The sequence below is a fragment of the Neophocaena asiaeorientalis genome, unplaced genomic scaffold, assembly GCF_003031525.2.
Source record: "Neophocaena asiaeorientalis asiaeorientalis breed wild unplaced genomic scaffold, Neophocaena_asiaeorientalis_V1.1 scaffold259, whole genome shotgun sequence".
NCBI classification, from domain to species: Eukaryota; Metazoa; Chordata; class Mammalia; order Artiodactyla; family Phocoenidae; genus Neophocaena; species Neophocaena asiaeorientalis.
Window position 1 is genome coordinate 441459 of NW_020172985.1, and position 27532 is coordinate 468990.

Below are 27532 nucleotides of genomic sequence, written 5' to 3' on the forward strand. Positions count from 1 at the left end.
AGCCTACCGGGACCGTACGCTTTTCAGGGCATTTCTCCCTCTCTAGCCAGGGCCTGTCTCCCACCTGCCTGGGCGTGTCTCCTCCAGGGAAGTCCCAGGGGGACAGGGTCCAAGGAGGGTGTGGACCCCGCCTCCAGGGGCCCCCTCCCAGCCTGAGCCCTGCCCTCCAAGACCTGGAGGAGCCCCCGGAGAGTCTGGCCGAGCTCCCTACCCTCACCCACCCGGGTCCCATTCCGTTTCTTCCTCACCCCCCCGCTGGGGTTGCTGTCCCGAACGAACCGCGTGTGGGGCCGGCACATCCTAGCAGGCAGCCCCTGGCGCCTGCTGCCTCAGGGATGCTCCAACCACCCTCGTTCTCCCGCAGCGGCCCTGGCCCACCACCTCCCCCCAGCCTGCCGTGGGGCCCCATCAGCCTGGCCCCCACCCCATGGAGAACCCAGAGTCTTACTGTATATAACTCCAGGTGACATTTCTATATTTATAGCAGTGTTGAAACCCCACCTGTTTTACACAGAGAACTACCCTCTCCGACCCCCTCCCTTCCCCACCCCCCAAAAAAAAGGTTTTCTAAACCCTCAACGGTTCCTGGGGCAGGTGGAAACAGGCTCACGGATGGTGTGTTGACTGCAGCAGTGATTCCAACGAGCAGCTATTGGGGGGGAAACACAACATTTAAAAAAAAAAAACGTTAAAAAAAAAGAGATTTATAAAACAATTATTTAGGATGTTTGTGATTTGCCGACCTTGCTATAGATGCCATGTTACCAATGATTTCCTGTGGTGGGGGCTTGTCATTGTTTACTCTTTTATTTACCACAGCCCTGGCTGGGCCCAGTGCCTGTGTTCTGTTTTTGAAAGGTCTTTTATATATATATATATATATATATATATAATATATATATATATATATGTATAAAATTACATATATATGTATAAATATATGTAATTTGGGGGGCCCTGTTCCTTGCACATTTTACAGTTACCTCATTTTTCCCATGTATGTATTTGAGAAAATGCTAATATATAGAGAAAAAAATGGTTCTTAAAGCTTAAATGTGTGGTTTTCTCCATTCCATTGGATTCACATTGGTTTGTAGCATTTAACATAACTAGTATGTTGTATTATATATGTGTATACTGATTGAAATTTTTAACAGATTTGTACTTTTTTTAAAATGAAACTTGCTAGTTCTGCTTGACCAAGTAGTGCAATCATTATTTTTTTTAATATTGTTGCTGATTTCAGAGGGATATTCACTAATAATAAATGTATGATGTATATCGAGTACTGCCCAAGCTGCCTTTGGCCGCCTGTGTTCTCGTCCTTTTGATGGGAAGCGCGCGTGGGGGTGTCGGTCTGAGGGTGGGTAGGGGACAGGGATGAGGGGGGCAGAAAAGATTGTTCTTCGCTGTGGAATCTTGGGGGAAATGATACCTCCTGATGGAAAGGGATCTACGGGGCCAGTTCAGTGACAACTTGCTCCGGGCCACACTGCTTCACGGGCAAATTAGGATGCTGTTGGCAACCGACAGGATTCCATCTAACTGGTTTGAGGGAAGCGGCACTTAACTAGTCTGTCATTTAAGTTCTGGAGGGAGGTTCTGCTTCAGCCCGACCAGATGGGGCTCAGGCATGTCCTAAGGAACCAGGTCTCTCTTCATCTTACAACGTTGTTCTGCCTGGTGCTTCCTGGTACCTCTAGCTCAGTTTCTTCTAATTTAGCATCATCTCCATGCAAAAACTGTTTTCCCCCCCAAGTAATTCTAATAATTCCTGGTCTGGAGTCTTGTTAGACCAACAGGTTGCACGCCCATCCCTGAAACGTGTGCTACCGTTAGGGAGCTAGAACAGCATGACTGGCCCAGCCTGCATTACATACCCACCCACCCATGGACCCCCCCCACTGAACCTATAAGGATTTGAGCCCCTGATCCTCAAGCTCAGTGGGGACGAAGGGCCCGAGAGCCACTAAAGGGGCCAGACTGGTGATGTGGGTACGTTCTTCTTCTCCATGGTGGCGTGTGGTATGGCAGGGCTGCCCACTGACTTGGTAGTATGTCAAAGCAGCATGGTCAGGGGCAGGAGACCTGTTGTGCCTGTCTGTGATGCCACTATCTGTGTGACCTTGGTCAGGGGACTTCTCTTTCAACCTTTGGATCATCGGCAAATTAAGGGTCAGATTCAGTTGAGTGGCTCCCTAAGTGTGTTTCAGAGAAAGTCTTGCGGAACATAATGGAGTTTGCGCAAAAAAGGACTCTGGTAAGATAAGTTTGGGAAATTCCATGTTGAGAGTAACAGCCTATATCGCAGGGCTTTTCTGAGCCTTGGCTATGCTGATGTGTGTTGTAAATCTCTAGCAGTGGATACGTACTCTGGGCAGCATTTCCTACATTGGGCTTCTTTGGCCACATGCCAGGCCAAGTTGCATTCTCTGGAACACACTGAGGCATGCTGCACTAGATGAGTGGTAGGAGCTGAGTTCCCAGTCTGAGCGAATTGTCAGATGGGGAAGTCTCTAAGCTTTTTTTCAGTATTTCAAAAAGACTGTAGGAAAGGAAAATCACAGATCGTATCAATGGATGCAAAAAAATTTTTTTGGCCAAAATTCAACATTCATTCATGATAAAACTTGACAAGATCATCTATACAAAAACCTACAGCTAACATTATCCTTAATGATGTGAAAGACTAGGTGCTTACCAACCCTGAGATCAGGACAGGCAAGGATATCTGCTTTCACCAGTTCTATTCAACATCATACTGGAAGTCCTAGCCAGTACAACAAGGCAAGAAAAAGGAAATGAAATTAGGAATGCAGATTAAAATGGAAGAAATCAAACTAACTCTATTGTAGATAATACGATGAAGATCTATGTAGAAAATTCCAAGGAATCTACAAATAACTAGAACTAAATGAGTTCGTCAGGTCACAGGATATAAGATCAATATACAAAAATTAATTGTATTATTTCTACATACTAGCAATGAACACATGGAAATGGAAATTTTAAAAACCTGATGACACTATTTACAATCACTTGAAAGACAAAAGAGACATGTAAATCTAACAAAACATAAGACTTGTATGTTGAAAACTACAAAACACTGATGAAACAAGGCAAAGACCTACACAGAGAAACATGTCATGTTCTTGGATTGGAAGACTCAGCATAGTAAATTGTCATTTCTTCCCAAAGTAATCTCTAGGTTTAATGCAATTCCTATTAAAATCCAGCAAAGTTTTGTGGGGTTTTTTGACATATTGCCATGCTTATTTTAAAATTTACATGAAAAGGCAAAAGAAACCAGAGTAGCTAAGACAATTTTTAGAAACAAGAATAAAGTGAGAAGAATCACTGCCTGATTGCAATATTTCACTGAAGAGATGCATTAAGACAGTTTATCAGGAGAGGGATAGACAAATAGATCAACGGAACAGAATAAAGAACCCAGAAATAGACCCACACAAGTACAGCCAACTGATTTTGGAACATTCAATGAAGAATAGTTTTTTTCAACAAATATTACTGGAGTAATTGGAAAGCCATAAGAAAAAAAGAAAAAAATCATAAATTTAAAGGTGAAACATGAAACTAGAAGACGTTTAGAAGAAAACAAATGAAAATCTTCACTGGGATCTAGGGCTAGGTGAAGAATTCTTAGGTATGATGCCAAAAACTCCATAATGCTCAACATCACTGATCATTAGAGATATGCAAATCAAAACTACAATGAGGTATTACCTCACACCAGTCAGAATGGCCGTCATTAAAAAATCTACAAACAATAAATGCTGGAGCGGGTGTGGAGAAAAGGGAACCCTCTTGCACTGTTGGTGGGAATGTAAATTGATATAGCCACTATGGAGAACAGTATGAAGGTTCCTTAAAAAACTACAAATAGAACTACCATACAACCCAGCAATCCCACCACTGGGCATATACCCTGAGTAAACCATAATTCAAAACAGAGTCATGTACCACAATGTTCATTGCAGCTCTATTTACAATAGCCAGGACATGGAAGCAATCTAAGTGTCCATCAACAGATGAATGGATAAAGAAGATGTGGCACATATATACAACGGAATATTACTCAGCCATAAAAAGAAACGAAATTGAGCTATTTGTAGTGAGGTGGATGGACCTATAGTCTGTCATACAGAGTGAAGTTAAGTCAGAAAGATAAAATCAAATACCGTATGCTAACACATATATATGGAATCTAAAAAAACCCCAACAAAATGGTTCTGAAGAACCTAGGGGCAGGACAGGAATAAAGACGCAGACGTAGAGAATGGACTTGAGGACATGGGGAGGGGGAAGGGTAAGCTGGGACGAAGTGAGAGAGTGGCATGGACTTATATATACTACCAAATGTAAAATAGATAGCTAGTGGGAAGCAGCTGCATAGCACAGGGAGATCAGCTCAGTGCTTTGTGACCACCTAGAGGGGTGGGATAGGGCGGGTGGGAGGGAGACGCGAGAGGGAGGAGGTAATGGGGATATATGTATATGTATAGCTGATTCACTTTGTTATAAAGCAGAAACTAACACACCATTGTAAAGCAATTATACTCCAATACAGATGTTCAAAAAAAGAAAAAGTCCATAAAAGAAAAAAACTGAAACTTGAACTTCGTCAAAAATTAAAACCTAATTTGCAAGTCACATATCTGACAAAGGACTCATGTCAGATATATAAACAACTCACAAAACTCAGTGAAAATCAATCCAATTAAAACATGGGCAAAAGACATCAACATACATTTTAGCAAAGAGGATATTTATTGCGTTCAACACCATTAGCCATTAGGGATACACAAGTTAAACCACAATAAGATTATTACACCTATTAAAACAACTAAAATAATAGTGACAATGTCAAATTCTGACAAGGATACAGAGAAATTTGATTTCTCGTAAGTTTTGGTGGGAATGTTAAATAGCACAGCTACTCTGGAATATAGTTTGGCAGTTTCTTTTTTATATTTTAAAACCGTGTTTAAAATATTAATTTTGATGCAGTCTATCATAAATAAGTCAGTAGAGATGCATCTGTGAAGTAAGAGCCATGTGCCATTGGTTGGTGAGCACTGTTCCAGCTCATCCCAGCCAGAGCGCACACCTTCCATGTTGTTCCTGTCCATTGATTGCTTGCAAATCCAGATGACCAAATAGTCATTGATCCCCAAAGTAAGCTCAAAATAGGTTGGCTCGGCCATTCCCAGCATCTGCACCCCTCTTAAATCCTGGGTAAACCAAGATAGGCATAAAAACCCCCAGCAAGTGGCAAATTGGCCGCTCTTGAAGAGCTGCTGCAGCCCCTGCTCTGCCGCTTTGCCCAGCTTCACCATGGTAATGGCCCAGCATTTTCTTATAAAACTGAACATGCACTTACTATATGACCCACCAACTGCACTCCTGGGCATTTTGTCCCAGAAAAATGAAAACGTGTCTACACAAAAAATATACACACAAAAGTTCAGTAGCCATTTTTATTCTTAATATCCCCAAACTGGGACAACCCAAATTGTCCTTCGATGAGTAAATGGATAAACTGTAGTCCATCCAGATGGTAGAATACCACTTAGCAGTGAAAAGGAATGAATGATTTTTTTAAAAAAAAATATGTATGTATGTATGCATGTATTTATTTATTTTTGGGTGGTCGGGTCTTAGTTGGGGCACGTGGGATCTTGTTTTGCAGCACACGGGCTTCTCTCTAGTTCTGGGCGCGCCAGCTCAGTTGCCCCGCAGCATGTGGGATCTTAGTTCCCTGACCAGGGATCAAACCCGCATCCCCTGCATTGGAAGGCGGATTCTTAACCACTGGACCACCAGGGAGGTCACCAGGAATAAACTATTGACACTTGTGACAACTTGGAGGATCTCAAGGGAATTATGCTGAGTGAAAAAAGCCAATCACAAAGGTGACATGTAATTCCATTTTTACGATACTGTTGAAATGTCACCATTAGAGAGATGGAGAATAGATTAGTGATTGCCAGGGGTTGGTTAAGGATGGGGGACTAAGGTGGAATGTGTGTGACTACTAAGGGGTAGCAGGAGCAAGATCTTTGTGGTGATGGAACAGTTCCATGTCTTGATTATGGTGAGGTTACATGAATTTACACGGGTGATGAAATTGACAGAACTACACACACCCACACAAATGGGGTATGTAAAACTGGCAAAATCTGTGGATGGTGCCAACGTCAATTTTCTGGTTTTATACAGGATGTTATTGTTGAGGGAAACTAAATGTATGTAAGACCTTTTTGTAATGTTTTTGGAACTTCCTGTAAACCTATATTTATTTCAAAATAAAAAGTAAAGAAAGGAATATTGGGTAAAGATTCAACATTATGAATCAGAGTAAAATCATATCATCTTTGGGCTGCGATTCTGCTACGTAAGGTGTGGCAGTGGCGGGGGGTAAGAGATTATTGTGGTTACCTCCTTTCTGTCCAAAGCTCTGCCTGCCACCAACTACAACAATGCCTGGCCCATGGTGGCCATTTTTTTGAATGAATGAATTGCCAGTAAAGTGTGTCTTTATTTTAATAACAGTTGGTGTCATTGGCAACACCTTTCCAAGGGTCACACACTACAAGTTGTCCTTGGAGGGAGGAGGGTGGAGCTCCAGGACTGGATGCTCTCTCACTTTTGGGCTCAGTGTCCCTTGAACTCAGCTTGTATGCTGACAGGTAGAACATTCAGAGTTCTCCTCTGGGCACAGAGGGTGTAACAGTCTAAACATTCCATAAAGGCAGTTTAGTTGCCACTGGGTCTCAAGGCCTGGTAGGGTGCTTAGTTTGTCATTCAACAAACCTGGCTGAGTGCTTCTGCCCAAAGCCAGGCACTGTTCTAGGCCTTGGGGAAACTCCAGTGAATGAAACAAAGTTCCTGCCTCCCAGAAACTGGCGTTCCAGAAGGAGGGACAGACAAAATACAAAAAAACAATAGTTTCAAATACAACAAGGGCCATGAAGGAGAATACAGGGAGGGGCTCCCTGACATAGCAGTGGTCTTTCAGAGGAGGCAACATTGAGATTACTGAGACCTGAGTGATGAGAAGGAGCTAGTCAGGAGAAGAGCATTCTAGAGGGAGGGGACAGAATGTGCAAAGGCCCAGAGGCAAGAATGATTTTGGGCAGGAGCACAGGGTGAAGTTGGAGAGGAGGCAGGGGCCAGGTCCCATAGTGTTTGCCCCTCAACACGCTGAGTTGAGGTATTTATTATCTTCGGTTTCCATTTGGGGGCACCGAGGTTATAGAGGCCTAGTTTCTAGGCCCAGTTAGAAAATGCGAGAATCAAGATAGCCTTGTAGTCTCCACTTATAAATTCTCCAAGTCAGAGAATCTACCTCTGAAAAGCCTGCACGGAGGCCTCCCTTTGGTCTCTTCTTGCCCCTCTTCCAGGCTCCAGGCGAGCCCTCCCCGACTGCCACCTACAACTTCCTGAATGCAACAGGAAGTGGAAGATCTCTGTCCCTTGGAGGGGTCCTTCGGGGGCTGGCAGCCACAGAAGGAGTTTTGTTTATTTTTCTTTTCCATCGTGCCCTGTTTTCACTCCCTTGTTTTGCGTGCTGTTCTCTCTGCTTGGAAGACCACTCACATTTCGTGAGCACACACCACACCAAGTTTTTCTCTCACGGGATCCTTCTTCTGTTTTCTTGACTGTAAAGCTGTTCCTACCTTCCTCATAGTTCCCACTGGGGAAACTGAGGACTGAGGCTCAGAGAGGGAGATGCCATGTGCCCCCTGCTCCCTTTGGCCCATGAATCACACTAAGTTGCCTCAGATGCTTTGAATTCTCTCCTTCTGGTAAGCATGCTCCCTTCCCAAAGCCCAGCTTGAATGTCCCCTCCTCAAGCGAGCTTCCTCAGACCCGTCCCTCAAGCCACAGCAGGCCACACTTTACTCTGGTTTCCACTGCACACCACGCAGATGGCTCACCTGTTATGAATCCTTCTTGTTGCCCATGACTCTGCTTCACCAGACAAAGGACCATCACATTCGCCACATTCCCAGACCCTAACAAAAGGGCAAGGACACAGTAGGCATCTGTGAGTGTTTCTAAATAGATGACTGAATAAGTGAATAAATGAGTGAGCTCCTGGGAGGAAAAATATGTGGGAAGTTGACCCCAGTCCCAGGGCCCAGATGATCTTACACAGGCCCTGCCCTCTCTTTGCATTGTCCCAGCGTAGTGAAATTAACTGTTCTCTCTCTCATTATTAATTATTTTTGGTATGATGATGTCCACTCCCTGGCCTCCACTGACAAGCTGGGACACACCCATCATGCTTCACTGTTAATCTGACCACAGATGAAGTGCAGGCTGGGAAAGCCCTCCGAACAGCAGAGGCTCACGGCCAGCCGGTCAGTACTCAAGGCCATGGTAGGTCACCCGAGGGGCTGGCGCCAGGGCCCAGATCGGCCAGAAATTAGCCACATCTGCTGAGTATGAATGGATTTATTTTAGCAAATACATAAACATTTTAGGTGGTTTTAACCAAAGCATATCCAGGAAAAAAAAAAGCTGAAGCAAATATACCAAAATATCAATGTTAATTATTTTGAGTGGTGGGAATGTTAATGTTAATAAGTGTTCTTTACACTTTTCTGCACCATTTTAAAAGGCTCTGCCTCTGTTGTATGGGGTGCAACTAAACACAGAGACCTCAATCTGCCTGCCAGTTATGCTCCAAAGGTGGGAGTCCTTGACATCTGAAATGTGCCCTCTACCTGCGACAATCCCTTTCCCACAACTGCACTCCACCCACCCTTTCTGAAACCTGGACCCCACCCTTTCTGAGGTCTGGCTTTCCATTCTGGGACCTACCCCATAGTCTTTCAACACATCAGTTTTTCCCTTAAATTAGCTAGAATGGGTTTCCTGTTTGTTTGCTAACTAAAGACCTCTTTAGAGATAGGTGCCAAAAGGCAAGAGCTGTGTGAGAACATCCAGGTGTGTGCAGCTCTGTGTGTCAAAACTGGTATGCCAGGCCAGTTATGATTTACATCTACTCTCCTGCCAGTACCTGGGTGATAATGAAGCCAGAGTTAAAAAAGAGTCTTGTCACTGTGATTGATTCTGGAAAACTAGAATCATGTGGTCTAGGCACTTGCCTTCCTGGCAATCAGAGGAGTTTGAAAAATTGACAGCACATCCTTTAAACCATTTCTATTGAATATGAGTTTTCTTGGCCTGGCTTTAGGCAGGAAGATGCCTGGTGTGTCTAGGGAACAATCAAGAGATCTGTGTGTGTTACTTAGTGTGACCATGTGGAGGAACAGAGGAAAATGAAGTTATGAAGTTCCATCAGGGCCCTAGAATTGAGGCCCCAACTTCTAGGCTGGGGAACTGAGAGGCTCTGAATGCTCCCAGGTGACCTCTGTTTTCAGAAAGAAATCGGCAGCAGTGAGGGAGGTAGACTAGTAACTTTTTGTGCATATTCCCACCATGTATTCTGGTCTCAGTCTCGCCTGGGCCTTCAGTTTGCTGAGACAGACTTCTGAGTCTTCCTACACTCTGTTCTCCTCTCTTAAATAGCCATTTTAAATCTCCCCAGTCTTCTTAGACCTCTGGCCCATCACTTCCCCCCAACCTGACAGATAGAACAGACACAATCACTTGGGGACACCCTCAACTTCTGCCTTCAAACCTACATTCCAGAAGTCAGAATGCACTGACTTCTGCTCCCATCCTTCCTCCTAAAGCCAAGGCCTCCCACCACTCCCGTGGCATCTTTCTCTATTATCCCTTCTCTGTGTATCTTCAACCTCCTTCTCTAAAATCTCATTGCTTTTAGCATTTAAACATAATGAAGTCTCTCCTACCTTAAAACAATAACTCTTCCTCAGTCCTGGCTCCTATTTCCCCCCATACCTTTCACTGACAAATTTTGTGAGAGCTGCCTATACTCGATCTTTCCACTTCACCTCTCATGCATGACTTCTGCCTCTGACACTGCACTCCTTCACTGAAATAGCACCAGCCAAGGGCACCAGAGACTACTTTTGCTTCTAAATTTAGTTGTCGGAAACCATCCTCAATTTCTCCCTCTCCTTGACCCTCCATATCTAATCAGCCTCCGAGCCTTGGCCACTGTCCCTCCTAAATAGTGCTCAGCCCATCATTAGACTCTCCGTCCCCAGGCCGCTCCTGATCCACGACTCTCATCATGTCACTTGTTGTCTTGCCTGCCGTCTTGCCCGCCGTCTTGCCCCCTCCCATCCAGTCTCCCCATGGTGAGAGAATCAGCTTTCTAAAACCCCAATCCCTTGTTTAAAGCCCCTCAATGGCCTGCAGGATAAAGTGTGAATTCTTTAACCTCGTTTACATATTCTGACCCCCAACCTGTGGGAATGGAAACAAGGCGACGCTTACTCTGTGTCAAATATCAGCTGGGCGACTTCTACATTTTGAAAGGTCTTGTAAGAGGCCAATGAAAATGGTAATTAAGAGGTCACAGGTGGGACTTCCCTGGTGGTGCAGTGGTTAAGAATCTGCCTGCCAATGCAGGGGACACGGGTTCGAGCCCTGGTCCGGGAAGATCCCACATGCCGCAGAGCAACTAAGCCCGTGCGCCACAACTACTGAGCTTGTGTCTAGAGCCCGCGTGCCACAACTACTGAAGCCTGTGCTCCACAAGAGAAGCCACCGCAATGAGAAGCCCGTGCACCGCAATGAAGAGTAGCCCCCACTCACGTAACTAGAGAAAGCCCGCACGTAGCACCAAGGACCCAACACAGCCAAAAATAAACAAATAAAACAAATTTTAAAAATACATTATTAAAAAAAAAAAAGAGGTCACAGGTGACCATAAGAGACAGTCGGTGGAGATGAAAGTATAATTAACAGGAGGTTAAGAAAGAAGTGGAGGCTGGTTGTGCAACCTATCTTGGCAGGGAAGGAGACAGGGTGGTGACTTGTGGGTAAAGCAACATTAAGATTTTGTAAGGGAGGAGATGCCAAACAGTTTTTGGTGGAAGATAAAGAGATCCAAGCAATTGGAAAGGGGATAGTTTTTGGTAAAGATCTGGCGATCATGACACAGATGGGAGACTGAGCACACACTGCTGATAGGTATAAATAACTTTTCTGCACCACAATTTGGAGATAACACAAACATTTTAAAAAGTAAAAATTTCCATTCTTTTTTTTTTTTTTTTTTTTTTTTTTTTTTTTATATTTGGGGCACAATGAGGACTGCAGCCCGGGAGACAGCGTTACAGATAACTCTGAGAAACTGCTCCCCCATTCCTTTTTGACGCAGTAATTTCACTACTAAAAATTTTTTTTTCCTGAGAAAATAAACATGGATGTGCATATTTAGCTACAGGGATGTTTATCAATCTATTAGATAATCTATTAGATAAAAGCAAACAAGGTTAACAACCTAAATGTCACAATAGGCTTTTGATCAATTTATGGTACAGCTATTCAGTGAAATGCTGCATAGCCATTAAAAACGATATAGAAGAATGTGTGAAATAGAGATAATACAGTATTTACAATATTATCCCATTTCTGTATTAAAAATGTTTTTATATGCAATGAAAAGTCTGGGAAGATATACATCACAGTATTAACAGCAGACATCTCTGGACAGTGTGGTATAATACATTTTTTTGTTTCTTTGAACTTCCTAAAATTTCATCATGAAAACAACTTATAAAATCACACACACATACATAGGGAGTCCATTTATACAAAGTTTAAGAACAGGCAAAACTTCTATGGTGGAAGAAGTCAGAATAGTTGGTTATGTCTGAGAGGCTATTGATTGGGAAGGTGCACGAGGGAACTTTCTGGGGTAATGTGGTGTTCTGCATCTTAGTTTTGGTGTATACTTAGGTAAAATTTTATCAAGCTGTGGATTTAACAGCTGGACATTTTACTGGGTGTAAATTATATCTCTTTTAAAAGAAAATACACCCACAAGACAGAAGAGAAACAGGAAGCAGGTGATATCACAGAACAATTTTGAGGTGAAAAAGGAAGATGAGGAAGTTCTGTGACAAGACCTCAGTTTTCTCAGGAGGTAAGATGTTGCAGTGGGTTTAGAGTGAGGAGGATGCAGGTGGGCTTGGATTTGAGAAAGGGGGACACAGTGAAGCAGTGCCTATGGTGTAGAAATGCATAGGGTTTCCTAGAGCTGGATCAAAGGAGTGGGCACCAACCCCGAGGGCTCTTCAACTCACTGTGATACATGCTAGGATTCTGCAGCTGAAGGAGCAAGAGGAAAGAAATCAAACGGTTGAGTTTACTTTGGGAATTGTGACAGTCAGTACTGGCTTGTAGTGGAGAGAGGCGTGAAGCCAAGATGACACCAGAAGGGAGACTGAAATGAGGGTGAAGGGACAGGAGGGCTTTGAGAGCAGAGTAAGGACAGTGGAGTTGGGTGGTAACAGCTGTGGTGAGAGGGACTGGTTCTGAAGTCCTGAGGGTGAAGTAGTTCTGAGTGAAGGCCACACTCAAAGCAGGGGACTGCTGGCAAAGGTGGGAGGGAAGCGACCTCTCATCTAAGTGTCCATCTACCCAATGCCAGGCACTCACAGATATCAGCTCATTTAAATGGCACCTGGAACGGATTCCCTGGTGGTCCACTGGTTAGGACTTGGCACTTTCACTGCCGGGGGCCGGGGCACTAAGATCCCGAAAGCCACTCGGTGCGGCCAAAACAAATTATAAAAAAAACCCAACCCCCCAAAAATGGCACCTGGACTTTTGCAAGGAATGTACTGCCATGAGGTTTATATAGGAGGAAACTTGCCCTAGATCAATCCGTAAGCAGCAGTTTCAAATCCAGATTTGACCCCAAAGCCACATCCCACCACACTCAGCTGCCACACAAGGCAAATCAGGAGCAGAAGAACTGGAATTTTAGGGAATCCAAATATGTAGATGTGAGTCATCGAGGTTGCTGGTGGAAACTATCAGTTGCCAACATCTGGAGAATGGCCAGTAGCAACCAGAACAGGATAAAGTAGTCCAAGCAGATGGCATGTACTTTGGGAGTTTGCCCTGGAGGACAGTGCATCAAAGTGGCAGAAGAGGCAAGAGGAAGAGACTCTGGTGGCTTGGGGCTTGTGGCTCCATCAAGGTAAAAGCACACGTGGAGTTCCAACTGCAATGATGGAAGTGTGTCAAGAAAAAAGTGTCGGGCACTATTTGCCCATAAGCAAAGCCTCAACCCCTCCCCTTCCTTAATCCATATGGGGTGAATTGCTAGCAGTGGGCAGCCCAAACTACAAACTGGCAAACAGTACTAGGAGCTTTTACCCAACACTTATTATGTGCCAGGCTATCTGCAGCAGCAATTCACAGAATCTTCATGGAAATGGTACAGTTGGCCCTATCTTACTGATGATGAAACTGAAGCCTAGAGTTGAGGTTAGTTGGCCAAAATCACAGCCCCAGTCAGGATTTGAGACCAGGTGTATCTGGCATCAGAGTCTGCATCTTCCTTGACTCTATTAATCGATGGCAAAATTTTTATATGTGAGCTTCACAATGGCGAAGTATTCATTTTTAGTGGATTCTGACCTAAGGTGAGTAAACTCTTCTTGAAAACTTACTAGACGAAGACATTCTAGTTTACACTTAAGATGTGCATTCAAAAAAATTATATATACACACACACACGCATACCCACCTACACACCTTTGGATAAGCAACAGGGCAGACTCTGAAGGTGACAAGAATCCATACTCACAGAAATGAGTTCTTTGCCCAGGACAGACAGTGGGAAAGAGAAAGGCAAAGAATTGAGGCTTAAGTTTCCTCTCAGAAATGAAAATACGAGCAAAAACACCTAGGAGCATAGTTCCAATAGTCCAGAATCTGTTAGATCCAAAGTGACTCTTCTCTAGCCACTCATTTGCAAGGACATGGGTCTGTTCTGCCAGGAGAAACGACATGCCTTAAAAAACTGAGTTATTAATGCTAGAAAATATACCTTCAAAATACACTTCCTTAGAGAAAGGGGAACAAATACTGAATGACACCTGTCAGGTGCTTCATATACATTTTAAGTTTTTTTTCCCCATTTATTTAATCTTTTAATCTACAAGCCTATCCTGAGGCAGATGATCTTAACTTTTCAGTTGGGGAAACTAAAGCTCATGGAAGCTAAAAAACTTGTCTGTCATAAGGCTGATAAACGACAGAGCCCCAATTTGAACCCAGATCTGCCAGCTCCTTCTACTAAAGCACACTGCCTGAGCTGCCATTTTCCACAAGAACACATTGTAGAAGGTCTATTTTAACCCCTTGCTTCTTGGCAATGTTCCCTCTGTTCCCTCTCCTGGTGTTTTCCAACCTTGCCTTCAGACAGAGAAACATCTACCAGATCTCCCCTAGACAGAAAGACCCACAACTTGTTAGGAAATTTTTGTTATAAAACATTTAATGTTAACCTACAATACAATGTAAACTTTTATGAAAAAAATTTAAAGTACACTAGATTTCTTCAGTAAATTATCACGTAACTATTCAGGTGCAGTACAAGTTGGGGCACTGCATCCTTTGTGGATGGATTTCCTGTTGCTGCATCCCTCACAAGTCCTAAAAAAAAACCAGTTGTAAAGTGGAGCTCCTTGTTCAAGCACCAGATAATACACTCCTGATTTTGCATTCTGGGGGTTATCACTCCTTCCCACAGTCATTTTCTGTAACTTTTTCCTTGGCCTTGGCACCATCAGCAATTTTCATGACAGCTCAGTTGAAGATTCTAGGTTCTTTTTATTTTTTTCTAAAAGAAATATTCTCCATTGGCCATCTCTTATCCAAACATCATAGTGAAAACAAGCAAGGAGAAAGAAGTATTTGCTGCAGGAAATTCTGCAGAAGTGAAAGAAAAGACTGAGGCTGCAGAAATTCGACTGACTTCAATTAGGTATCTTTGCTTGGTCAGTTCCTACGGAAATTCAGCTGAATCTACAACTTTAGTCTTGGGAGTACAAAACAAAACTGGAAACAAGTGTTTTTGTTTAGTTGATGACTTGCCATTTGGAAACAACAGCTGAAATAATTAGGAGGTGATTTGGAAAGAAGAGCAAACGCTTGCAGATCACTGGCTTCTCAGTATTTTCTCACTTGCAGGTCCCATCAAGTTCCCAGAGGTCCTTGGGAGTAACATACAGATTGTACGGGCGTTGACAAAATGTGCATCTTTCATGGAGGAGAGGAGATGGCACCTAGGCAGCAGGTCTAGGTCAGCATGAAGACAGGAAGCGAGACTGAGTAAAGCAGGGCTGTTTCAACGCTAGGAAGACTTTAATACTCTGGCATCTGACCTTCTTCACTGGACAAGTTATCAAAAGGCAAGAGGCGTAAAGTGCACATCATAGTATAAGATGCAGATTGAATTATTAAGAAAAAAATTTACAACTTCCCAAAGTGGTGTGGAAAAGATACTTGGTACACCCAGCCTGGTGAAGGTCCTTAATACCCTCCTACGCAGGGAAACAGCTCTGCATTCCAGACAGGGAGGGTGGCTCCGAGTTAAGTGGAAAAATTCATCTTTGCATGGTTGTCAGCAGGAAGTAGACTTCACGTAAGGTAGAGTGGAGAACACAGTTTATCCTTAGTCACTCCAGATACATTTTATGACAACAGTCAGAAAGCGATTTCCCACTCATCTGGACTTGGGACAGCAGGAAACAAAGTGAAAGAAAAACAGGCAGCCAGGAGCAGAATTAAAGTTTCCTGGAGATGGTGCTGCAGACACCTGTGCCAAGGCCACTGGGAAATTCTCAGGCTCCCCAGGTGATACCCATGGGGCTCCTCACCCTGCCCCTTGGTGTTTACCCCAAACACTAAGGGTGGCAGAGAAGAGCAGTCACATCACTGCTACTTAAAAGAATGGTCCTTAGCTTTTAGCTAAGCAAGAGAAAGCCTTTGGAGGCTGCAAGTCTAGCAAGTTATGCTTTATGTTGACGTGAACCCCTGGCCTCACAGCATGCTAGGGAACTGCAATAACTTCAGTAACTTCAGTAGGCTGCAGTGTTACAAGTTCTGCAAGTCTAGCTACAGAACACTTTGGAATACTTGTCAGCTCACGCTGACTTCTGTGAATACATGGCCTGACCCCTATACTCATTACCATAAACTCAACCACAGATGAGACATCAGAGGGAGAAACCCCTACTGCTTCAACACAGCAATAGAGGGAGAGGATAAAACTGCCCCCAGCAGGTGGCTACACCAAAAACTGAAATATGCCTTCTGACACTTTACACAGGCTGAGTTCTGTCTTGGCTCCCTTCGAGGCCTCCGGTTCTTTCAACCCTTAAAACGCCACCACCACCACCACATTCCCAGTGAGACAGGCGGGGTATTCTCACATGGTTCTGCTGGTTCCACCACAGACCCTGCTTGTCCTCTGGAAAGGCACCAAGCTTGGCAATTCAGGAAAGCTCAGGGCTGGCCAGGAATAGCATGCACACGTCAGAACACATATCCTTTGTTCAGATCCCATAATGACCACCTGGTCCAGATTCCAAGGAAAAGCTGCAGTTGTACGTACAGGTTAGTCTACACGGAGTTCATACCATGTATATGGGTGTATCTGTACATACACAGCCTTTGTAGAGCTACAAACCCAGATTTCCTCCCATTGTACCAAGTGGGATGCATAGGTGGCAAGAAAGGACAGCAAGAGTTGGACCAAAAAGAACCTCTCTGGGAACGTGAGAGGGACAATGGCAGAAATAAGCACAAACCAGCCTGGGACACCTTTATTACACTCTTGTGGGCTAAGGAGCCCAGGGCAAGAACTCATGGGTTTAAGAAATGGCTCTTTATCAAATGATGTTAAGGAAAAAAAATACACCTATGTCAGCCTCATTCCTTTGGTCATTACAAAGCAACAACAACAAAAAAATTAAAGTTATTCATAAATTGTGGGAAGTTCAAGGAACATCTCTGCTCTGTGCCTTCCCTTCCCTCTCTTCTCCAGAGGTGGAAGAAGCAAGTCCTCAGGAGATGCTGCGATAGCTGGTTGTTGGAGGTTTTTTCACTTTTATTTTCTATAAAAGCAAGAATGAATGAGATCTAGTGGGAATGTCCCCTTCCCCAGTTGGGACAATGGCTGGGTTGGAGGTGAAGAGTCTCCTTTCACTGGAAGGTGTGGTGCAGAGGCAGTAGGGAAGGGTGGGTTTGCCAGCAGGAACGTTCACTGCTAACCTCGAGTGCACACACAGGTGGTGACTTTTGCAGGCAGCATGGTTTCTGATCCTTCCTGAGGATGCAGCAGTCTTTTAAAAAAAATATTGTATTATAATAATAATAATATGAATTTCTCTCTCTTATTTTTTTGTTTTTTTCCATTTCTTTTAGGGATTGGGGTTGAAAAGGAGAGGAAGAAAAAGTGTCATTCGTCTGTTAGGTCCTGAACAAAGAGAACTTCTGTGTGGCTGAGTCCGGCTTCCTGCAGCGTGGGGGGGTTGGGCCACTCCTCTGAAGGGGTGCAGGGCAGCACCCTCCGGGGAAAATTGGCTTCAATCTGAAACTTTTCAGGGCTTTCTTTCAAGGAGAATAAGAAGTCGTGGATTACCTGCAGAAAAAGAAGGTAATTTTCTATTACCTATAGAAAAAGAAGGGCAGTGAGAAAAAGACAAGGACACACACACACACACACAACCATGAAATCAAATATACCCCAGCTCTCCCCAGGGTAACTTGGAGATATGAAGTAATCACATTAGACTGAAATTCCATTTCAAAGTCGATCAATTTCAAAGAGCAAACATGTCGGACAACTCTTTCAAGAGATTTATTACACAGCCCAATGCTAGTCCTACTCTGAATTGACCCATCTGTTTCTTTTTTGAAAACCTGTCTGATATAAAGTTAAACATTTTTAACTTACAAATAATCAAGAGTTACAGAAAAGTTGGAAGCACAGGTACAGAATTTTTTCTTTGAACCAGTTGAAAGTGAGCTACCAACTGAATGTCCCATCACCCCAGAATACTTGTGTATATCTTTTTTTTTTTTTTTCTGCGGTACGCGGGCCTCTCACTGTTGTGGCCTCTCCCGTTGCGGAGCACAGGCTCCGGACGCGCAGGCTCAGCGGCCATGGCTCACGGGCCCAGCCGCTCCGCGGCATGTGGGATCCTCCCGGACCGGGGCACGAACCCGTGTCCCCACCATCGGCAGGCAGACTCTCAACCACCGCGCCACCAGGGAAGCCCTCTTGTGTATATCTTACAAACAGGGCAATCACCTTCATAATACAACCCTCAAAATCAGGAAACTTAACTGATACATTACTACTGTAATATAATAATGTACATTAAATTTTTATTCAGGCCCCATTCAAGTCTTGGCAGTTGCCTTTTATAGCAAAAGGATCCAGTTTTAAATTGTATGTTGCATTTAGTAGTTGTCACATCTCCTAAGTCTGCTCCTTTTAGCCTGGAACAAATCCTCAGGATTTCCTTGACTTTCATGACCTTGACACTCCTAAAGATTACTGGTCAGTTACTTTGTCTCTCAATTCGTTTATCTGATGTTTACTCTTTTTTTTAAAAACTTATTTATTTATTTTATATTTATTTTTGGCTGTGTTGGGTCTTCGTTTCTGTGCGAGGGCTTTCTCCAGTTGCAGAGAGCGGGGGCCACTCTTCATCGCAGTGCGCAGGCCTCTCACTGTCGCGGCCTCTCCCGTTGCGGAGCACAGGCTCCAGACGCGCAGGCTCAGTAGTTGTGGCTCATGGGCCTAGCCGCTCCACGGCATGTGGGATCTTCCCGGACCGGGACATGAACCCTTGTCCCCTGCATTGGCAGGCGGATTCTTAACCACTGCGACACCAGGGAAGCCCTGATGTTTACTCTTGATTAGGTTCCAGTTATGCATCTTTGACAGGAGCATTACAGAAATGATGCTGTGCTCTACTCAATGCATCCTATTCAGGTGGAGTACAATTTCATTTTGCTCCATTACCTATGATGTCCACTGTGACCACTTGATTAAGATGGTGCCTGCCAGGCCTCTCCACTCTAAGTTAGTCTTTTCTCCTTTGTTATTAATGAGCATTTTGGTGTGGGGGGGGTACTCTGAGACTATGGAGACATTCGGCTCCTCAAACTTTCTTCAATTTATTTATTTATATTAATATAGAGCCATGCTTTCCTATTTTATTCAATAGGTTCTAATGTTCAAACTGTTTCAGATGGAGTCCAAGGAGCCCAATCAAGCTGACCTCCACGTCTTTCTGACATGTCTCCATCATTCTTTGAATAATTCCTTGCTTTGTGGTACAAGGTGTTCCAGGCTAATCTTGTATTTTCCCTGTCCCAGTCCTGGAATCAGCCATTTCTCCAAGGAACCGTGATTCTTCTTAATGGACAATGCTATTTAAAAACCACGATCTAGGGAATTCCCTGGAGGTCCAGTGTTTAGGACTCCATGCTTCCACTGCAGGGAGCATGGGTTCGATCCCTGGTCGGGGAACTAAGACCTTGCATGCTGTGTGGTGCGGCCAAAAACGAAAAAACAGAAAATAAATAAATAACAACCACGACCTAGGTGCTAGGTATGTTCATTGCTATTGGGGTGCTGATGTTCCCAAGCACTCTCTGTGGAGAAAGCCAGACAATGTGTACATACATATATGCATCTATATCTCTATTTCCCCCTGTATACTGAGAGCCATGAGTTGATTCCCCTCTCCTCATGTATACCCTCCTTACCTGGTTCTGGATTTAACACCCACCCCATCCCCAGGCCACTTGGGCTCTGACTTCTCTGCACTGGGTGCTCTCACATATGCACACCTCCTTCACTTGATCGAGATCTGACATCTTCCATGTAGACCTCTCTTCTGTGAGAAAGCCCTCTTCACCCTGGCCTGGCTCTGGCAAGGTACAGGTAAATTCTTATTTTCCCCTGTCTCTTAATGCCACACATTAAGAACAGGCACCCTGGATCTGATCTATGGTCCTCTTTATCTCAAATTCTGTTTTTAACAAGACTCTAAGGGATGTGCAGTGAAGGGCACTGCTGACCTCTTTCAGGTCCATCCCAAAGATCAGGAGCACCCCATTCAAGTTACCCTTACTTTTTTGAGGGTATCTATTTCTACTTCCTTTTTGTTCCACCTCTCATAAGTTTATTTCCCTCTGCCTGAAGAGGCTATTGCTACAAATCCATTTAAGGAGTAAATTCATTTTCCTTTCACCTAATCCATTCATGATTTTACAAAATTCTCATATTTTGGTCCATCAACCTTAATCACTTTCAGCTCCTTTCTCTGTCTTTGCAATTTCCATTAAAATTCATTCTCCTTTTCTTTTCTTGAGATGCATCAGTTAGACTTGCACCAAGTATTCTTGGTATGAACCCAACAGGGTTTTACAAAATGGCAAAATATCTTGCTTCCTTTTCAGTCACTGCTTGACAATACTCAACACTGATACAACACTGACATTTTCTGTTTATCATTGGCAATGCACCAATACCATCAGGAAACAGATGAAATCACCTCTACAGGTCCCTTGTGGTTCATAATGGATAGAAAAATGATTTCTGGGCTGAGTATAATTCGGTTTCTCTCTTACATGCATTCATTTAGGAGAAAGTCAGCTGCCACTTTTCTGCTCACTCTTGAAGGCTAGAGATTTTTCTACAGTTTACCCTTTTTTATCCTAGCTTTTAACACCTGTCAAGAGCTGAGCATCACACACAAACTGAGCATTTTGCTGAACATTCACTCATTGAGAGTATTTATAAAGGGTAGAGCTCACAGAAGATCACACAAAGTCCGCAGGAGCACTAAAAAACTGTAACTCACTATTCAGTTTCATGTTATTAACTCTATAAATGTTAAGTGAAAGGCCAGCACTGCCAATACACCTCTCCTCTTACACTTCTTTCTTTCCCATCTGATCCTTGTCCCCATTTACGAATTATTTCTCTCCATCTGCAGTTTTTTTCTTCTTTAAAAAATAACTTGTAGTGTAAACATATTTAAAAAGCCTACAAGGATTAAATATTTAACAAATGGGTTGGTTCCCCTTTGGCTAAAAGTCTATTCTATTCCACAATTCTAACAGATTTTCCTCCAAAACTCTCAAGAGAGGAAATTTTGGTTAGGCTTTTCATATACAAAATGATAATTAGAGTTTGGGGAGTAAAAGCTCCATAAGCGCTTGGGCATACTACAGAGAAACTGTCAGTGAACATGGCTGCAAGCTAATACCCACACAGAAAACAGTAGTTAGGAAACACATCAAGGAAAGGGAATGAACATTTAGAAACCATCTACTACATGCTAGGTCCTGTGTGAGGCTCATTCATGTTATTCCCAACCAAAACATCCAAAGTTAGAGATGTGAGCACCTTCCCCCATATAAATCAATGTATAAATGGGAGATAAACAAATAAAACGAGGAAGCTGTTGCTCCTCTCTCACTAGGATGCCTCACAACGTTTTACTCTGAATTAGCTCTTTGAATCGTCTTACATTCCTTACTGGCCAGTAAGCTCCATGAATTCCAGAACCACGCTTTACTCACCTGCATAACCCCTAGGGTGCCTAGCACAGTGCCTGACATACCTTCAGTTTAATGTTATCAGAGGACAGGTTATATTTCCATTTTACATGCAGGATATATCTGAGGCCCTATAAGAGACTCTGTAACTTGTCCAATGTTTTCCAGTTAAACAGGAGAAGTAATGAATGTGCTACCCAGCCTCACCTGACTACAGAGCATCCACATTTCTGTTATGTAGTTTATTCTTGATTATTTCAAATGATCAGGGAAATGGCAGCATCTATTATAGTTGTAAACTTGGACAGGCAACTTACCAACGCTCAATATAAACAGGAACCTCCTTCTGATAATAAACACCAAAAACAATAGCGTTTGAATGCTTACTATGAGCCAGGCACAATGTTGAGCACTTTACATATGAACTTAATCCTAACAATCCTATTAGAGTGATCATTATACCCATGTTAAAGATGAAGAAACTGAGGCTTACAGATTAAGTAAACTGACCAAGGAAACACACCTATTAACACTGGAACAATGAGAATTTGATCTTCATTCTGTGAGACTCTGAGAGTCTCTGCTTGTAACTACATCCCTATGGAATGACAAACACTATTTACCTATGGACACCAGATATACAAGGTAGCCCTACTAAGTGGGGCTTCTAATGGGCTGAGTAGAAAGAAAGAGTGACAACTGCATGCAGGCTGTGCATGCACTTATATTCAGTTGTGTAATTCCAGTCCTTCCAGGGCAGCGGGGATAGAGCTTTTTCTACACAGCAAGGGGTTCTGGTGGGATTCTAAAGCCAATGCGAGTCGAGCAGCTTGGAAGAGCCTCCCACCTCCAACATACAAATCTTTTGTGGAACTTCTTGGTAAGCTATCTTTTCTTCTTAGCAGAGCTCAAACATGATAAAATGAAACCTTAATAACTGCTTTGAGTTGGCAGCTAGACCTGAAGGAACCTACAATAATTCAGTGCACTCTTCTCTCTGCCCCACCTCCTTCCTCCCCTGTTCATCAGAGCAGCAGATACAGCAATAACACTCTTGAGAGTCTTTAAAAGTTTCCATATCTACAGCCCAGACAGCCCAGACTTTACATACACTTCACACAACTTAGGCAGTCCTTACTGTTAGAGACTGTGAAAAGTGGAATCGTCTTTCTACTCGAGAATCATTGGGTAATTTGAAAATGATTTTGACACTTTCAGGGTCATCAGGGGAAGGCTCCGGGGGCAGGCACTCCAACTTCCTTTCCTTCTCCTCTTGCAAATTCTGTAGAGACACAAAGCAAAGGTGAGGCTATGGCTCCAATCAGGGAACAAGGAAACAAGAAACACAATCACAACATGTAGGTTTACTAGGCAGTCAGACGAAAAATTAATGACCAGTATCAGAAGAAAACTTCTTGGCAAGGGTCAGAAACACCCTAATTCAAATTATATTTATTTGATTACATACTATTGCATCACATGTATTATTTATTGACTATGTTAAGGTATGTAACTGTTAGAAAAAAGGGAATGACTAAAAGACCCTGGCTATAATCAAGTGGCAATATGCAATGAAACAAGATGATGAATAAAATGTCAGTGAGCTAGACACTGGTACTAAGAATGAATGCTTATTATACCCCAATAAAGATGTTTAAAAAAAAAAAAAAAGAATGAATGCTTAAAATCTACTGCTGTGAATTAGAATATTGAACTGCTTATTATCTATTTATACTTACTTTTCATGGAACACAGCTGTTCTGCCTAACTTTTACTTACTCTTGTATTTGTTTTAATAAACTTTTTAAACAATTAAAAAATACTTTTTGTGAAAATGTAGTAAATATTAAAATGGCATGGAGAATTTAAATCACTCACAATCCTATCTAGTTTTTTTCTTTCACACTTGAGAAAAGACCAGTTTGAGAGTCACCAGAAGTAAATAAAGACAGGCTCCTCACCCGCCGCCGTCTCTCCTCTGCCAACTTCTGCTGCTGCACCTCTTCCTCCTTCCGCCGCTTCCGCTCCCGCTCCTCCCGCTTCTTTCTCTCTTTCTCCTGGTCAGCCCGGAGAGAGGCCAAGTAGGCCTCATCCTGTTGTTGTCTCAGCACCTGGGTCTGGTTTCGTTCTTCCCTGTGGACAGATCAAAAGCATACAGGGAAAAAATAAATCTCACAAAGCTCTGTGTTTTCTTATATTGAAATTTTTTAGGGGGTTAAAAAGGTTGACAATCTTGGCAGATGACCAGTTAATACTACCATAAGGGATTCAGATTCTCATGCAGAATCTGAATGAGCCATCTCTTTTCTTACTTTAATTTGGCAGAAAAAGAAATGGCAAGCTTTTCCCTCTCTTTTTCACTTGCCATGTAAAACTATCCTTTCCCCCCAATCCTAACAGAAGTAACACAATATTATTGCCATAAAATGATCAGTGGGATATTTTATAGGTAAATACCTTTCTGGGTTACATTTTTGTGTATGTTGCTTTCATAAAACCAAAAAACCACATACACACATTTTAGAAGATGTGAAAAATATAGAAACATCTTATTCAGAGTTCTACTAATCAAAGAGAAAACACTGTAACATTTTGGGATATTTTTCTCTCCAAAAAATTGTGTATGTACGTAGGAGTGTGTGTGTCTGTGTCTATAAAATTAAAAGAAAATATCCCAGAATGTTAAAAGTGGTGGTAGGATTATGAGTGATTTAAAATTTCTTCTGTGCTTTTCTATGTTTCCTGAATTTTCTACATTAATTAATGTACATTACTTATGTGATGGGGGAGGAGTTATAACCAAGTTATAAGCATTCCTCATTTTTTACATTTAAGTTCTTTATATCATGCTCAGCTATTTTAAATGACACAATTTACATTCCTGAGCATAGAGTCCTGTCTTTATTTTGAATCACATCTCCAAGAAAAGATGATCTGATGGAGTTATTTAGGTCAAAATATATAAATATTTTAACACTAAATGGACAAGGCTTTTAAAGTTGCCTAACAGAGAAGAAGTCAGGATTTGTGGAGCCCCAGGTAAGGCACCCAAGTCTACAGCTGGTCTCAGTTCCAGAGAGGAACTCCCCTGTACCTCTCGAGGCGTTCTGACACCAGGTAAGTCTGGTTTGCATCCATGATAAATGTCAGCTGGTTAATGAGGTCATCAGGCTGAATGAGGCCTTCTAGCCGTCCTACCACAGTCATTCTCCGATCCTTTAACATAATCATGGCCAGGAATGGATAGGTGTTTTCTCTTAAAGCCTGCGAGACTGACAGAAAGAAGACCCAAAAGATCAAGGGCAGGACTTAGGGATAAAACAGATTAATTCTTAGACTTTACACAACAAGCAAGAGAGAACTGCTTTGGTCTCAGTTGGGAAAGAAGGGAGGTGTCATTTATTCCCTGCCTACCTTTTTCCCTCCTAGTTTCTCAATCTTTTTGCTGTTGTTGTTATATATTTGTGTCCCTATTCCCAGGTAATTTGATTAGAGTAGGACAGGCTTTTCTGGTGGGGTGTGGTTGTCATGATGATGCTAGGGCAGGCTGCAGAGTTCAAGAACAATGTCTATTTGATGGAGGGAAAAGGATCTACAGAGACTCTGGCTACTGCTCAGCATAATTTCCCCCTGTGTCGAAGGGGACAAGGCTGCAAGTCTCAAGCTTTATGTTACTGGTGAGGATCTCCACCATCATCTTCCCTGTCTTTTGTTCCTCTCATCCAATCCCTTCCTTATCCCCTTTTCCTTTGTCCCACCCGCCCCCACCCACTAAAAAAGGGCTAGCTTTTCTGTTCTGAAGGAGTTTAGAAAGTTGGTCTTCCAAATAACCAAGATTTTACAATTACAGAGCTTTACCTGTTTTACCTTATGATTTGAAAGAAGAGATTTTAAGCTTCTGTTAAAAATATCCTTAGTCTCCTTCTATCTATCACTCCTCACACCCAAAGCCGTAAGAGAATGGCAGAACATATACTGCAGGAACTTATCAGATGTTTAAAAACCAATTAGGAATAACAATTCGGATTCCAGGATGTAGACAAAACATCTGCTGCATCTTTGGTTCTCAGGATTTAGCACAGCACCTGGTATGCTAGTATATATTCAAAAGTTGCTGAATAGAAGTAGCTGCAAAGTAACTACATTTTCCTTCACTAGATGCCTTTATATCTTATACAGACTTCTAAAGATATTTACCTCCAGTTAAGAGTTAGTTATAGTCAGCAAAGATCTGAGCTTTCTGAATCCCTATCAGCACTCAGGGTACTCAAACTCATTGTGCAAGAAGCTCTGTTAAAATTGCTGATGACAAGAATAAACTCTTCGGTAAAAAGCTCATTAAGATTAAAGGCAAGCTGCTGGCCAGGACTGGGTTTTTTGTTTTTTTTATTTTTGCAGTACGCGGGCCTCTCACTGTTGTGGCCTCTTCCGTTACGGAACACAGGCTCTGGACGCGCAAGCTCAGCGGCCATGGCTCACGGGCCCAGCCGCTCCGCGGCATGTGGGATCTTCCCGGACCGGGGCACGAACCCATGTCCCCTGCATCGGCAGGCGGAGTCTCAACCACTGCGCCACCAGGGAAGCCCCAGGACTGGGTATTTTTAAAAATAAAACAGGCTCTGGCAATGGTTAACTGTAATGAATGGGCTAGAGCCTGACAGACCTGAGCTTGCTCCAAAACTTGCTAACTGTATGATCCTGGGCCAGTGGCTTAAACTCTCTGAGCTTGTTTCCTAAACCATAAAGTGGAGGTAATACAACCCCCATCTCTCAGGACTGCTGAGAGGATTGGTCAGCCACAGAATAGTCATGCAATAAATGGCATGTCCTTCCAGATTATTCCAAAGATATCTCAACAATCTCAATGAGGCAAAAGAAACACAACTTACCCCTGTATCCCTCAGGTTTGTTTGTGGAGCATGCCCAGAAGAGCATCCTAGTGTTTATTAGTGAAATAACTTCAGGAGCACAAAGTGTGGTGCTGTGGAGAGGGATGAAGAAGACATGAGAAGAACTTGCTTACTACAAATTATCAGTAGATAAGATCAGAAAAGAGAAAAAAAAAAAAATCAATCCACTTACCGACAGAACTCATCAGAGTCCTGGTGATCATCTCCATGAAGATAAACCAAAAGAAAGCGAAGCTCCCGTTTGGCATCATTAAGTGCCTGTGAGAAACAAAAGATCACAAATTATGATTGATGACTGTGCCTCAAACTTTTAATTAGGCTAAGGGTCCTAATGGATACAGCTACGTATTTAGGAACAAAAGAAGAAATGAGGGAAAAAGGTGAGCAAGAAAACCAGAAAATTCCTGGGCTCCTACCTTCATAACCCTGGCATTTCTCTCCCTACAAAAAGTCCATGCTAACAAGCTTCAATGAAAAAGTTTTTAGTGTTGTTAGGATTTAAATTCTATCAGGCACATAAGAGTAGGCAGGCTGACAAAAAAAAGCCCCCTCCCCACCCAATCACAGAAAAGTCATCTGTTCCCACAATCTAAAGGAAGATGTAAACAGGAAAATCTGACCTGAAAAGGGAGATGAGAGTTTTGCCACTTTACAGCTACAACATAAACAATACTGCGAAGATGAGCCTGATCCAAGGCCACATACCAAGCAGGGATGGGGGACTGAGGGACCCAAGGGCATTTTAAAGAGCATGGGGTTTAAAAGATCTTCAAAGACAAGGCTAGTGTCCCAGATTTCTCTGTATGCTTTTGCATTTGCAGAATCCCAAGTACATTACAATTTAATTAAGATTTCCTGAATGACCACTGGTGGTCTACCTTCAGGATTACAGCAAAGAGGGTGCATGAGAGGTGCCCATCTCATTCATGTCTGTATCTCTAGCACTGAGCACAATGCGTGGCATATAGTACGTGCTTAATGCTCATTGAGTGGGGTGGGAGCAGCCAGTGGGAAAAAGCAGATGTGGGAGAATCACAGAAGGAAGCAAGAGTAAGCATTTTTCTCTTTCTCCAGATAGATCCAGGAATCCTGGAGGCTGCAGAACCACC

At 43.0% G+C, this 27532-nt stretch overlaps 1 protein-coding gene and 1 pseudogene across 1 annotated transcript in view; both read right to left on the minus strand.

Moving 5' to 3' along the window:
• Positions 1–1453: 1453 nt before the first annotated feature.
• LOC112397867 (mitochondrial import receptor subunit TOM7 homolog pseudogene) lies at positions 1454–5357 on the minus strand (annotated as a pseudogene).
• Positions 5358–14401: 9044 nt separating this feature from the next.
• Positions 14402–27532, minus strand: part of FAF2 (Fas associated factor family member 2) — a 59650-nt gene continuing 46519 nt past the window's right edge. The window contains exons 6-11 of the mRNA XM_024742174.1: positions 26596–26681; positions 26403–26494; positions 24608–24785; positions 23475–23646; positions 22652–22795; positions 14402–17572 (exon numbers count right to left, since the gene is read on the minus strand). Coding sequence (XP_024597942.1) covers positions 17390–17572; positions 22652–22795; positions 23475–23646; positions 24608–24785; positions 26403–26494; positions 26596–26681 — 855 coding nt within the window. The 3' untranslated portion in view covers positions 14402–17389. The remainder of the gene's footprint in view (positions 17573–22651; positions 22796–23474; positions 23647–24607; positions 24786–26402; positions 26495–26595; positions 26682–27532) is intronic.